Genomic DNA, 15,264 nt, shown 5'->3' on the forward strand with positions numbered 1-15,264 from the left:
AACCTTAATCATATTAATCATTATTATCAACATCTGCTTAACGATCAAATACTTTCATTCCTTCAATTGAACATAATATTGGCTGAACAGACGATATAACACATCAGAGTTCGGTTCTCGATAGAACAAAGTGTTCTACTAATGATGTCATTGATTTTGAAGTTTGGCACACAGCACATTGATGATGATAGGGTTGTAATGATGTCACTAACAATGTTGAAAAGGTTATAACTCTCTCATTACTGTCTCTCTATATTGTCTAATAGATTTTCACTTTATAACAACTTAGTTTTTTATAGCAATTGTCTGTTTTTATCTTAAGGAATGTAGATATTAGAAAATGTGATTTTAACGCCATTACTCCCAACACCTTTAGCCTACTGCCACCAATAGTCTAGTCGTCAACTCTGCCAACACCACAGCGAGCACAAACACTGACCTCCATACCAACACTGACAACATTGCCAACCCTGACACTCTTACCACCACAACCAACGCTTCTGCCACCAAACATAGAACAGAAGTCGTGTGTTCACAGCACGTACCTCACAATTGTATACAACATCAGGATAAACTCGCTACTTCAACATACCCACAGATATAATAACTTTATATGAACATATTATATAAACAGACGCCATATCTCCTGGTCTATATAGCCCTATAGATAAAATGAATCTTATAGCGTATAGATATAGAACCTATATAATCAACAAAACTATTTTTCGAGGAAAACAACAGAGTTTAATATCAGTCCTTACAGTACAGGACACAGAAGATCAATAACTTTCAACAGAAGTGTTCTGACATATCACGTTGATCAAACTTGACCATTGTTATCAATCAATACAGAGCCCTTAACCCCCTACCCCCACCCACCCCCATTGTGTAATCATCCTTCTAACATCTAACACAACTCGAAAACCCTCAGTAGAAATTATCTTTTTATATTTACTTTGTTGAAAACTCATTTGTAAAACAAGAACTTGTTTGACTTGTCCTTTTTAAAACCATCTGCTGAAGAAAACTTTCTTAATCTACATCTTTGTAAATCATTAGTTTCAGTGAGCTAAAGGAGTGTGGGCAACCCTCTGGTGGCAGCTGTAGACCAATGAGAACACAGAACATCTTCGCCAGGTGACATATGTAATCATTTCCTTTTGTTTAACTACCATTTTATGATAACTTCTCCTTCACTGTACCTCTTACAAATAGATACTTTCTATACAATTCGTGGTCTTAAAAGGTCATCTGTGATATGTATTTTTTTTAAAAGATAATCTTATTATAATACTTTCCCTAAATTCCAGCAAGTTTGGAAAAAGAAATGTGTGGAATCAGTTGAAGCACAAGGACGAATGTGACCCACTGCAACACTAACACACCTGGCCAGCAGGATGACGTAACAACCCATAACAAGTCACGTGTTCTGTAGGTAACCCACACCCCGACCCCACCCAGACCCCACCCAGACCCCACCCAGACCCCACCCAGACCCCACCTCACCACAGATCTCTCTGACCGACGTGAATGTACCCCATACGGGGTTGAGAACTACGTCATCAAGCCAATCTATGTGCAGGGTCATGACCCGGTTGATGAGGTCACGACCCGGATGATGAGGTCACGACCCGGATGATAAATGGATTCAAGAAAACGTCAGCTCGGACCTCAAACTGAACTCACTATAAAAACTATAGTATATATGCTTCCCAGATAAACTAAAACAAATTTAATTTTGCGTTTTGGAAAAAGCCTCATTGAGACTGAAAATCTTAATACACAACACAACCACAAGCAACACATCGAACACACCAACACCAACACCAACACCAACACCACCACACCAACACCACACCATCACCAACACCACACCATCACCATCACCAACACCACACCATCACCATCACCAACACCACACCATCACCATCACCAACACCACACCATCACCATCTCCAACACCACACATTGCCTATTGCAGGAAAGAAGACAGTCACTCCATGAACACTAAAAGAAAAATTCATAACAAAAGTTGTATTAGACTTACTGCATGCTTGAGTTTGATAATGACGAATGGTACGTACATCAGAGAGCATGTTATTAAGGCAGCACGGAATGTAAAGAAAAATTCTGTAAGTACATATGGATATGTTAGAGAGAATGGCCTCACACGTTACCACAATCATGATCTTTGAGCAGGTAACCACCACAGGTGACTGAGCCAGTCAACATTCATCATTCATACCAATGAGAACTCACTTGTCTTTAACAACTAACAAACATTCCTTGCCCTAGTGAAACCATTCATCTTGCCTGAAGCACAGTGTAATATTTAGTCACCTGTGGGAAACAGGTGAAGACAATTCCTATTTACAGTATTATTTAATTTGATGTTCAATATACAAGCGACTTACATCTTAAGAAGCATCTACGGAAAAAAATCCTTAAATGACTTTTGAAAAAAAAATATATATATAAATATCATCAGTGTTAGAGCCAATTGTTTAAGAAATTTTGGGTATTGGTATGAAGGTTGTCTGGCAAATAATTGTTTTGGTAATATTAGAATTATAATAATTTTCGTTGACGTCCTTCCCATACCATACAGAGCAACCAGCTAACTGTCCATAACATAAAAAATATATGTATATTTGTTTTCGCCTCTTATATGTTATACTTCTTAAGAAAACAAACTGTTTCTTTATTCTATTATGTTGTCAAAATTTGAGACTTGTTGTGGACGTGTGAGATTATCTGGTGCCGGATGGAGCCAGGGTTGTGCCGGATGGAGCCAGGGTTGTGCCGGATGGAGCCAGGGTTGTGATGAGCCATCCCTCCATATATACCGGGGAAGAAGAGTTCATTTTTCTTGACCTGAAAGCACAAACCCTGTAAGGGTCATCTTAAGACCCATGACGGAGTTGGGGGAAGAGTGTGACCTCCTATACTTCTTTCTTGGAGGAGGTGCCTGACCCCAGCAACTTACAGACCTTCAAAGGATAAGAATATTTCTGGAGGAGAGCAGGTCACCACTTCCGTCTGCCACAGCCTCCTCGTACAGACGGACCCGCTGTGGCCTCACCTACCAACACAAGAGGATGGTCAGCAGATGGGGACTTAGAGAGACCATCCCTCAATCCACAGGGAAGACCCCCTTATCAAGACCAAAGCCTGTGTTGGTCGTCTTCACCCTGCGACTTGCTATAAGACACTCTGAACTCTTGGATTTGGAGCAGGAGGGAAGATCAGCCATGTTGATAAGTCCCCCACGAGAGGCCATCTTTTCAGGTCAGAGGAAAAGAGTTGAACCTCAAGATTTGTTGTACCATTTGTTGTGAGACAACGAATCATGACCGACACAAGAGACCATCTCGACAGTGGAATTGGTAACAACCAAAGTTATTGATCGTTTCCATACTGATTCACTGGTTCGTTCGCTGTTTCATAGGTTCATTTAGGTGTTATGAACCTGGTCGACGAGCGTAACAAAAACAGAAAAATGTACTTACATCATCGTCTTTGTTCAGCCTCAGGAAACATAATAATAAACAAATACAACAGATCCAGCGATTGCTTTTTGTTTTCGTTTCGTAACTTTTAAAATATTTCGATCGAAACAGGAAATAAAGTGAGAATAAAATGCTGCTCTGGTCCCTGATGGTGCAGGAAGGACGGAAGTCTTGGTGAGAGTCACTATATTGACACATCTATTAGTTTTAAGTGATTCTTTTTTTTAAAGCAATGAGGTTAGGGGGAACTGAAGATGAGTTGAGGGGACATTGGCAGGGAACAGACATTGACAGTAACATATATATGCTTGGGAGGATTTTGTTTTCTTTTCTTTTAGGGAGTGAAAGATGATTTTGGGATGCACGTGAGGGATTGTGAGGGACTCTGGGTGGAACATGGACATACAGATGTAAACAGTAGGGAGGTAAGTCTGCGAGGGTTGCTGAGCAAAACATGATCTTCCCAACACGGTTAGTGGGAGAGTGGAGTCATCATACCCGGGATTAATGATGGATTTAGACGATCGTGATAACTAGTGGCGCGGTGGTGGGAGTTGTGGGGAGGGAGTCAGGGGTGGGTGAGTGCCTTCTCACACTGTGACATTGTTCAAGTGGGAGGTAATCAAGGACGGAGACTACTAACAACTACGAACTTAGGTCAGAAGTTGATGATGAACTGGTCAGGTTAAGACGGGGGTCAGGTGGGATACATACAAATGGTCAAGAATAGAAATCTCATGTTCCTCCATCTACCCAAAACCCCTTAACAGGGACCATTAGCCCATATTGCCTTGTTAGAGCATTATTAACCTAGCTCTCGGGCCCTGATGGCACTGTTACATGATAACATAGGCGTCACAACACAGCCTTGGAGACATCCTGCGATCCTGGCCTAATTTGTAGCTACAATAATGAGTTTCTAGAGACGTGTGTGTGTGTGTGTGTGTGTGTGTGTGTGTGTGTGTGTGTGTGTGTGTGTGTGTGTGTGTGTGTGTGTGTGTGTGTGTGTGTGTATTCTAGAAGCATCTAGTAGTGCTAGCCTGAAGGGTTTCCTAGAGAAGGTGAGGACTCACCTGCCAGTAAGGCGGCTAGGAGCAACGCCACCTGCGGCGTCATGGCTGCGGCTTCTGGATTGCGGAAGGTTGCGGCGTCCGGGTTATTATCTCATTGCGGCAGCTGGGACGCAAGGCTGGGGGTCGCAGCGGCCGCAACCACCACCTTGCCTGCGGCTCCACCTGACCACTAGAGAAGCTGCGGCACACCGCATCACACAAGCCACCTGCCGCACCCCTTCACCTGCGGCCAACACTGCCGCTAGCGGCACATAGCACTGGGGCCCACAGGGCCACAACCAAACAGCTTCCTCACTTAAAGATTTTTAAACATCAATATTTTCTTCTTTTCGTTATGTGATCAACACTGATTTATAATGGAATAAACCTTTTATTTATTTACAAACTTTTCCTTTATTTATGCCCGGGAAAAAAAATCATACTAATTAGAATTATATTTTAAGGTAAGTAATTAAGTCACATCATTGCAAAATAATGATATCTTTTTTATTTTCTTCAAGAACGTGATTCGAAATATACTTTGAAAGATACCAGCTGCCGAGCCTCCCTCATATGGCCTTTGAAAACTAAATTTTTTGAATCTAATTCTAAATCTTTCAGGTACGGGCGAGATGGGTCTGATGTAAGACACGAGACCTGACACAAGGTCTTCTCTGACCCACGAGCGAGTAACGGCCTTTTCTTTCCCAGTATGATCACCGGCGTCTCGTCTTCCACCGTCGACTTCTTCTGCTCTTCCTCTTCCGAATCTCTTCAGAAAACTTTCAAGAACTTTTTCATGAGCTCTGAGGAGTTCTCAGGTGCTTCTTGGAGCTCTGGGAACTTTGTGAGCTCTCGGCAGTTCAGGGGAACTTTTCAAACACCTCTGGGAACTTTCCGTTGCTGTTGTATATCTGGTCTTTGGTGCTTGCTGAGCCATGGGAAGCTACAGACTTCTTCTTGATCCTGGAAAACACAAGAAGAAAAAAAGTTTAGTTTTAATCTAGACAAGAAATTTGTCGGCAAAATAACATATCATATCATTTTCTTATGTTAGCTGACACGTCAACTGAATACCCCAGACAAGGTCATCTCATTAATATATGTATATATTTACTCCTTCATGTTACACTCATATATACAGACATACACCTCGCTGGCTACATATCTCAAATATCACAAACAAATCTTCCTTCGTTCATATTTCATTTCATCTTCATGTTTATCAGTCTTCATAAAAGTATATTTAACCTGTACGGGTTAGTGAGAATCAAGCTCGTCTGGTACGTGTATATATGTAGATAATGTCATCATGACAGTGTGTGAGGTGAGGTATGGCCTCATCATGACAGTGTGTGAGGTGAGGTATGGCCTCATCATGACAGTGTGTGAGGTGAGGTATGGCCTCACGAACATTGCATGACCCGGGGAGGTCATAAGTTGACCTCACTATAGAAAGATATCGTCAATATTTACCCAAGACATGGCTGAGGATTTCACTGGAGGTGAAGGTAGAATGTTTACCTCTGTATTTACTGTAATATGTAACGGATTCTCCCTGTCATCACGTAGTATATATATACAACTGTTTTGTTACAGTCAACATAAACAACTGCAGCAGATTCAGATGTTGAAATTCATTCGACTGATATGAATTACCCTGGACGACCCTAATGACCCTGTGGGTCAACAGACTTCAGGCCTAACTACTCAAGCGACCTCTGTAATGCGTTGTCTTCATCCCTTATGAAATAACAGCAATGTTCCCGCTCATCCGCCATCACTCGGGCCTCCCCACCATCCACCCTCCTCAGAAATAATTGGCTGAGTATTTCACAGAAGCGATCGACCACTTGGCAAAGTGTCGTGTAATATCCTGGGCGAGTGTGCACCATTGTGACATCGGTTCATCGTCAAGTGGTTGGGTTGTTGAGGGTGATTTACGACTGGTCTGTGCCTCGTTCCCTCAGCGGATGGTAATGAAATGTACGCACACACACCACGCTAATTGGGCGGGTGACACGTATATCCTGGCCCGCTGTCGGTACTACAGTACCTGTCTGTCTGTCTGTCTGTTTGTATGTCTGTCTGTCTGGATGAAATATTCCAAACATCTGTTTGTTCGCTTCGCACAAAATGTCTGGAAGTTTCTTTAATCTTCCAGTGTCATGGATCTTCCAGTGGCAGTAGATCTTCCAGTGTCATGGTATAAGATTTTCCACATTCGATGCTGATATTACTAAATACTTTTTTTCCTTAATAGATAAGATTATCTGTGACATATACGTCAAAATCTAATTTCTAAAGCGTTGATCTGGTTGCTGTTAAATAGAACGTGTCACTGATTGATTAATTAGTTTTGTATAATCTACTGAATATTGCATAAGATCACTACAATGAAAACTAATATGTTAATTTACTGAATGACATTGAGCTTAACAACGATAAATTGTCAATTGTTTGTGTTAGTTTCACAATGCATCGCTCGGTTTTTTTCATTTTGACAAATATGAAAGAAATATATTTCGTTAACTTTTACATAATTGAGAGACATTAGCAAAGCTATATCATAACACAATATATTCAACAATTATTATTTGTTGGAAAATATAAATAATGTTCTTGACGCATTGGCAATGTATAACTCATCTCGAAGCAAGAAGGACATTAGTGCACATAAGGGTTTTATGATTTGTTAATAACGTTGAAAATCGTTATGTTTGATGAAAATATTAGAGAGAGAGAGAGAGAGAGAGAGAGAGAGAGAGAGAGAGAGAGAGAGAGAGAGAGAGAGAGAGAGAGAGAGAGAGAGAGAGAGGGACAGACAGGCGCAGATAGTAAACTATAACGAAAGAAGAAGAAATATCAAGTTATAAAGTTGTTAGTGAAGCAGAAATTATAACAAATTTCATTTTCGCTCCTCAGAGATTTAACAGTTGAGAAATCATTTCAAATTCCACGAAAATATCAGAATAGATTCTTCAGTCATGAGTGAGGGGCTGTCATATAGACTGTCTTCACCACACTTTTTACCTTGCTCTCCCTCCTATATTACCACATTGCAAAACTGGTTACATGTCTACACTGTCATGAAAAAAGAACACCATCCATATTTTTCAACATTATAAACAATCTAACACACCAAAAACACCTTATACACAACTGCAAGCATCATAACGAATACACTGAAGACGTGGCTGACTTCCTGGACACTGCCAGGATCCAAAGACGAAAGACCTGCAGCAGACACCTTGCCTAACGTAATGTTTACGTAACTTGTTGTATAATGATAACGATTATAATAATAATGATAATAGATAAGAATGGAAATAAATTAGAGTACAGTATGTGCTCAGAATATATTAGAATGGAATGAAATTTATTTGGCAAAAAACGATAACAAAAGGAGAAATATAAGAGAGATTTAAAACGTAAGAAAATATGAGCAAACTTGATGTAAAAATCTCCTTAAAAGATATTGCCGTAAATATAAATAGAGGAAAAAAACATTATCTGGCATCTTGTGGCTGGGCCCCGCAGCCAGAGATACGATGATTCCATGTCGGACCAGATGCACGATGCTTGCCTGTTTGTGGTAATTACCTTTAATTAGTCTGGCTTGGATGTTATGAGAGTAATCAAGACGGAGGCAGCTGCACTCAAGAGTCTTGCTTTACCCTTCACCTCCCTCAAGCTTGACTTGACCTGAGAATTCCCGACCTTAACTTGAATGCCCTCTTATCAGTAGACCATGTTATCATTATCAGTAAACCATGTTATCGTTATCAGTAGACCATATTATCGTTATCAGTAGACCATGTTATCATTATCAGTAGACCATGTTACCATTATCAGAATGTCTGTCCCATGATAATGATAATCATCCACACATCTGTTTCTCAATATAATCCACACATCTGTTTCTTAAACTTCAAAACATATATTCTTACTTTCTTCAAGTTTAGCAAATTTCCTTGAGGCAGATGAAACTGTATTACACATTTATTGATGCTTGTTCCTCGCTCTAATGTAAGAGAGAGAGAGAGAGAGAGAGAGAGAGAGAGAGAGAGAGAGAGAGAGAGAGAGAGAGAGAGCTCCCATGCGGTTTGAGGATCGGCAAATGGGTTTAGATCTCTCATCTTGGCTGTAGCCTGAGCATGAAACAGTTTGGGATTCTTTTCAAGATATTTGGGTAAATCTTGTTAAGGTCTTGAGTTCTCAGCCATGTTATCTGAAAACCGTTCCTATCAACTCTTCTGGTATAGCTCTTTCTTAAATCTCTTTACCTTACTTTCTTGTCTCTCTTTAATCTTACTTTCTTACCTCTCTTAATCTCACTGACTTTACTTCCTTTATCTTACATCCGTATCTCTCACTCTATCTTACTTCCTCTTCTCTCTTTATCTTACTATCAGCGGCTCAACAACTCTAGAGTATGAGGTCCCTGACACCCAGTGTAAGGGACGTATAAAGCAAATTACATTCCCCCCTGATCCCTGACATCCAGTAAAAGGAACGTATAAGGCAAATTAGATCCCCCTAATGATCAGGTCCTTCAGCAACAGTTGTAGATTTACTTTGGACCAAAAGAATATAGAAGACTCACCAATGAACCACTTTATATAGAGTTCATTTTCTTGATGTAGAGTCTCTGGGGGGATCAACTCTTGTAGCATCAGACTTTCTGGGTGTGTGGGGGGTGTCCTTAAGGTCTTATACATTCAACATACACTGGGGTGTTCCCGGGGCCCTGCACATTCAACATACACTGGGGTGTTCCCGGGGGCCCTGCACATTCAACATACATTGGGGGTGTTCCTGGGGGCTCTGCACATTCAACATACACTGGGGTGTTCCCGGGGGCTCTGCACATTCAACATACACTGGGGTGTTCCCAGGGCTCTGCACATTCAACATACACTGGACAAGAGACATTTGGGTGCAGTCTGACTAATGTGTTGTTCATTAGTTCCACAAAACAAGTCCAGATATTTGGCATATAAATCTTGATCTTGGTGGGGACTGGCTGGAACTCCATCATGTGGGAACTGTGGGGGTCAGCGAGAGAGAGAGAGAGAGAGAGAGAGAGAGAGAGAGAGAGAGAGAGAGAGAGAGAGAGAGAGAGAGAGAGAGAGAGAGAGAGAGAGGTGGGCAAGTAGACAGGGAGAGAGAGAGAGAGAGGGAGGAGGTCGTCTACAATAAGTGTAACACAATATGCTGGACGACCCTCAGGTTCCAGTATTGGATCTCTGCCTTACCCCAGGGTTGACCACACTCCATCAGGGTTAAAGTGGCCCTTCACCCCTTCAGGGCCGTGGCCCAAGGCTCCCTCAAGCTATAGTCTCCCTCTAGGTACAAGTCCCAGGGCGCCTTAAAGATACACTCTCCCTCCACGTCTGGGTCCAGGTCCCACTCCTACCTGGAAATATATATATATATATATATATATATATATATATATATATATATATATATATATATATATATATATATATATATATATATATATATATATATATATATATATATATATATCCTGCCTTAGGTCCAGGTGTGGGGGCACCCTCCAGCCATGTTCAATGTGCAGGTGTTGTGCTAAGTGTGGGAAGGTCTGGAGACCAGGGTATACCCGTGGCGTCACCACACACGTCACCACACCCGTCACACACACGTCACCACACACGTCACCACACACGTCACACACCCGTCACCACACACGTCACCACACACGTCACCACACACGTCACACCTGCGAGAACTTCCAGAGTTTTGTACGCAACGTTGCCTAGGAATGTCTTAGGAAAACATGGGGTATTGCTGGTGTGCCACACTTCACAACACACCACTTCTGTCACACTTCACAACACACCACTCCTGTCACACTTCACAACACACCACTTCTGCCACACTTCACAACACACCACTTCTGTCACACTTCACAACACACCACTTCTGTCACACTTCACAACACACCACTTCTGCCACACTTCACAACACACCACTTCTGTCACACTTCACAACACACCACTTCTGTCACACTTCACAACAAAACTTGGTAAAAAAATGCTGGAATTTTGGTCATTGTTGTTGGGTTCGACTCCCATCCAGAGTGAGTGATACAGGGTCTCATCTGACGTCCAGAAAATATCACGAGATATTTTGGTACAAACAAAATGTTACATGTTTTGAATCCCACAAGACTTACTGTAATCTGTGTGACCTACAGACACACACACACACACACACACACACACACACACACACACACACACATACACATACACATATGTGACCTCATGAAATACATGGGTCTATGTGTTGTGTGTTGAGGGTTATCTACTGTGCTGCTGTTGTGGTCACGTGACAGGTGGGCGGGACAGAACACACGGGGTCGTTGCTGGAAACAAAGTTGGGCAGGAGAGATACGATGGGACACTTGGTGTAATATGTGGCTATTGGAGGGGAGACAAGGTATGGATGGTGGGGAGAGAAGATATTGGAGGTGGGGAGACAAGATATTGGAGGTGGGGAGAGAAGATATTGGAGGTGGGGAGAGAAGATATTGGAGGTGGGGAGAGAAGATATTGTAGTGGTAGTGGAAGGGTGATGACAGGAGATAAAGGGATGCAGAATGGGGAGGAGACTTATAGAAGGTAAACCTATAATGCTGGACTGACATCTATAATGCTTCGTTGTGATATCGTAACGTATCGGTCAATACTCATTCATCCAATCAGCGTCATGATCGTGGTTGGTCTTATATAGATATAAGACGAAGGTTGGTAAGGTCTGTAACCCAATAATCTACTGGGAAACGTGACTCTAATGGCACTTCCAATTAGACCTTTCTTTCTCCGAGAACCGTGTGGCGAAGATCTCAGTCCTCCCCCCCTCCTCTCTCTCTCTCTCTCTCTCTCTCTCTCTCTCTCTCTCTCTCTCTCACACTCTCTCTCTCTCTCTCTCTCTCTCTCTCTCTCTCTCTCTCTCTCTCCCCTGGGGACAGTCATGGCTGGCCGTGGGAACACTGGCTGATGTATTATTCTGAATAGACGATTTACGGCCTTGTGGGGAGGCAGGCGAGAGGGAGAGAGAGAGAGAGAGAGAGAGAGAGAGAGAGAGAGAGAGAGAGAGAGAGAGAGAGAGAGAGAGAGAGAGAGAGAGAGAGAGAGAGAGAGAGACAGGCCTCCAGGTTATTGAAACCCTGGTAACGAGTCCTTCGTAACGTCCCTAGTAACGGACCCCTAGTAACGGTGCCCTAGTAACGGTGCCCTAGTAACGTCCTTGTAATGGTTCAGAAGTAACGCCACCAGTGATGGTGCCCTAGTAACGCCCTAGTAACGTTGTTAGCCTTGCTAACGCTGCTTGTATGGGTTACCTAGCGATGCTTCACCCACCTGGCTGACTCACCAGCTGCACCCACCTGGCTGACTCACCAGCTTCACCCACCTGACTCACCAGCTTCACTGATGCAGCTAATTCCTGTATGGTGAAGTAAGGTTTATTGGTAGGTGTAGTAAGGGTTATATTACCATGGTAATAAGTAAGGTTGTGGTGTTTAAGGGAACTTCACCTTTAAAGATCCAGGGAAGAAGAAATGAGTCGAGAAGTGTCTCTCTTGATTGTTGATTGGAGGGACGGGTTTTGTAGGAGCTGAGGACTGTGGGAGGTGTTTCTTGTAGGGCTTCAGTAGGTTTGGGAAAAAAATGGTGGGTGTTTTTTTTTTTTTAACTCGTTTGTGGTGAAGTGAGAGGTGTGGGGCAATGTTTGTAGGGAGAGCTCTCCAAGGCTGAAGAATTTGGAGGAGTTTGTTAGAAAGTTTTGAGGAGATGGAGGGTTTGGGAGGGTGTGTGTGTGTGTGTGTGTGTGTACCTACAAAGACATTAGGAGGGTGAGAGGTTTTGCTAAGGGTTTGTTGGAGGAATATTTGAGGGTTTGTGTTGGTGGATTACTGGGAGTTTAGGACATTTTTGGAGGATATCTTGATGTTCATGTATCTTACTTCCTCCAAAGCGGCACTGAATCAATATACAAAATATCTGACTTTTGTAGTAAGTTCAGAATCCATCTAGAACTAGAATACATAGATCAGAATATTCCCAAATATCACCGGGACAAATATGCCAATAATCTTTTATCGTAGTTCTTGAAGATATTCTGGTAACATGATATTGTTAGAAAAACTCACAAAAAAAACACGGGAAAACCTGGTATCTTAGTGTGATCTTCCTGGGAGTTCCGGTACACGGGTTCGAACCCACGTATTCGTCCCCCAGGAAGGTGTAGGGGAGGAAGGAGGTGAACGTGGGGTCATGTAGGAAAATTGGTGAGGATCTGGGGGAGGTTCACTCAGATAGAATTCCCGAAAGAATTGTAAGTCAAGGAGAGAGAGAGAGAGAGAGAGAGAGAGAGAGAGAGAGAGAGAGAGAGAGAGAGAGAGAGAGAGAGAGAGAGAGAGAGAGAGAGAGAGAGAGAGAGAGAGAGAGAGAGAGAGAATGATGATAGATGGTTCCTGGAGATGAGTTGCCTAAACGAACACAGCAACATAAAACCTTTGTAGTGACAACTTAAACCCTCCAACAAAAACCTCCAACACAAGGCTCCTCCAACACAAGGCACCAACACAAGCCTCCTCCAACACAAGGCACCAACACAAGCCTCCAATACAAGCCTCCAACACAAGGCTCCAACACAAGGCTCCTCCAACACAAGGCACCAACACAAACCTCCAATACAAACCTCCAACACAAACTTCCAACACAAGGCTCTTCCAACACAAGGCACCAACACAAGCCTCCAACACAAGCCTCCAACACAAACCTCCAACACAAACCTCCAACACAAACCTCCAACACAAGAGACCCTGTTATCTCACTGGATGGGTTAGGACAGGGTCAACCAACTGGAGCAGTAAGGTCGTAGATCCCATAGCAGGAGGAATGAAACATGATTCTTCTGGCGGCAAATATTTGCACTTTCTTCCCCGAGGCAGATCTAATGTGTTGTTTGTTTGTTTGGTGTGTCAACATTTCGCCCCAATCACCTGGTGGCTCAATTTTCACATGGAATGAGATCCAATCAACGTCTGACAGATTGGAATTATGGATGATATCATCAGGATTAGGATCATGGTGTAGGAACTGAGATTATAACATGGAGATTGGAATATATATATATATATATATATATATATATATATATATATATATATATATATATATATATATATATATATATATATATATATATATATATATATATATATATATATATATATATATATATATATAATATTCAGTCAGAAATAGCCAGTCTTTCCAAATGACGTCACGTTATGATAACCAATTAGAGTGTAGATCTTCTGATCATCATCCCAGGCTGGGATACAAATATCCCTCTGACAGATGGGATGTGTTGACCTCGTCCCACACACTGTACATACATCCCATTTTCTACTAACGCCAGTCATGTGTAACTCGGGATTTTCTTGACGTAGATTTTCAGTTAAGTCTAAGTTAACCTTCCATATTGACCTGGGAAACATGACCAATCATGAATTATGATATTTTATCATACTAATATACTGAGTATATAGTGATGTATACTTTGTAGGTATGTATGTATGTATGTATGTATGTATGTATGTATGTATATATGTGGATGGGTGGGTGGGGGGAGATGAAACTTGGCGTTAAACGTAAGCTGGATGTTGAGTTTAAGCTGGATGGGGAGTCTAAACTGAGAGGGAGCTTAGAGTGAACTAAAGCTTAAGCTATTTTGGAAGCTTCAGCTGGGAGTGAAGCTTGATATGACACTGGAGAGGACCTGGCCTGATTCCCCCAACCTTCTTAAAGCTGGGCCATGTTGGTGAGAGAGAGAGAGAGAGAGAGAGAGAGAGAGAGAGAGAGAGAGAGAGAGAGAGAGAGAGAGAGAGAGAGAGAGAGAGAGAGAGAGAGAGAGAGAGAGAGAGAGAGAGAGAATAGAGACTTGCACACAATAAATTTTCCTTCTATTTCTCTCGTCTTATTCATAAGGTTTCCACATTGGCCAGACAACACACAGAGGTTGACCACAACATGAGTGTGGCACTGCTTCACTTCCTCCATAACTTCCAGACTTGCCTGGAACGTTCCAGCCGAAGAAAACGTCATGTAATTATTCCAGGATTATCCTGCACAATACTGGAAGTCGAGATGGAATGACTTTCTTTTGTTATCCGAGGTTGAGTCTTACCTCCAATCATGAAGGTGGAAAGAACTTGTGATTACGCAGGAACCCAGTCCAGATTGGAGATTGGATGACTCATTCATCTAATCTAATCTTCAATTCACATTTCCTTGAAGCATTGAAATATATCAAGACTTTTAAATGCTGAGTCTGGGAGTTACAAAATATGTGTTACTGCCACATCTTGCCCAGTGATCATTCTGATTATAAAGTCATGTTACTCTACCTATATATACATACTTTACGAATGATAACATGAACTCAAGACTCACACACAAAACATAAGTGTACACACATGCACGATGCCATAGCTACACACATACACAAACACATCTTCCACATGAAAACACATTCACAAGCACGTACATACATACATGATTAAATACATACATACATACATACATACATACATACATACATACATACATACATACATACATACATACATACATACATACATACATACATGTATAACAACA

At 41.9% G+C, this 15,264-nt stretch overlaps 1 protein-coding gene across 2 annotated transcripts in view; it reads right to left on the reverse strand.

Moving 5' to 3' along the window:
- The window catches only part of LOC139748675 (uncharacterized), a 115,077-nt gene that overhangs the window by 52,710 nt on the left and 47,103 nt on the right, over nt 1–15,264 (reverse strand). For both annotated transcript variants that reach the window (XM_071661957.1, XM_071661958.1), the window contains exon 2: nt 4,583–5,527. In XM_071661957.1, the coding sequence (XP_071518058.1) occupies nt 4,583–4,625 (43 nt within the window). In that variant the 5' untranslated portion in view covers nt 4,626–5,527. The remainder of the gene's footprint in view (nt 1–4,582; nt 5,528–15,264) is intronic.

Source organism: Panulirus ornatus, chromosome 5 (genome assembly GCF_036320965.1).
Source record: "Panulirus ornatus isolate Po-2019 chromosome 5, ASM3632096v1, whole genome shotgun sequence".
Classification (NCBI taxonomy): Eukaryota; Metazoa; Arthropoda; class Malacostraca; order Decapoda; family Palinuridae; genus Panulirus; species Panulirus ornatus.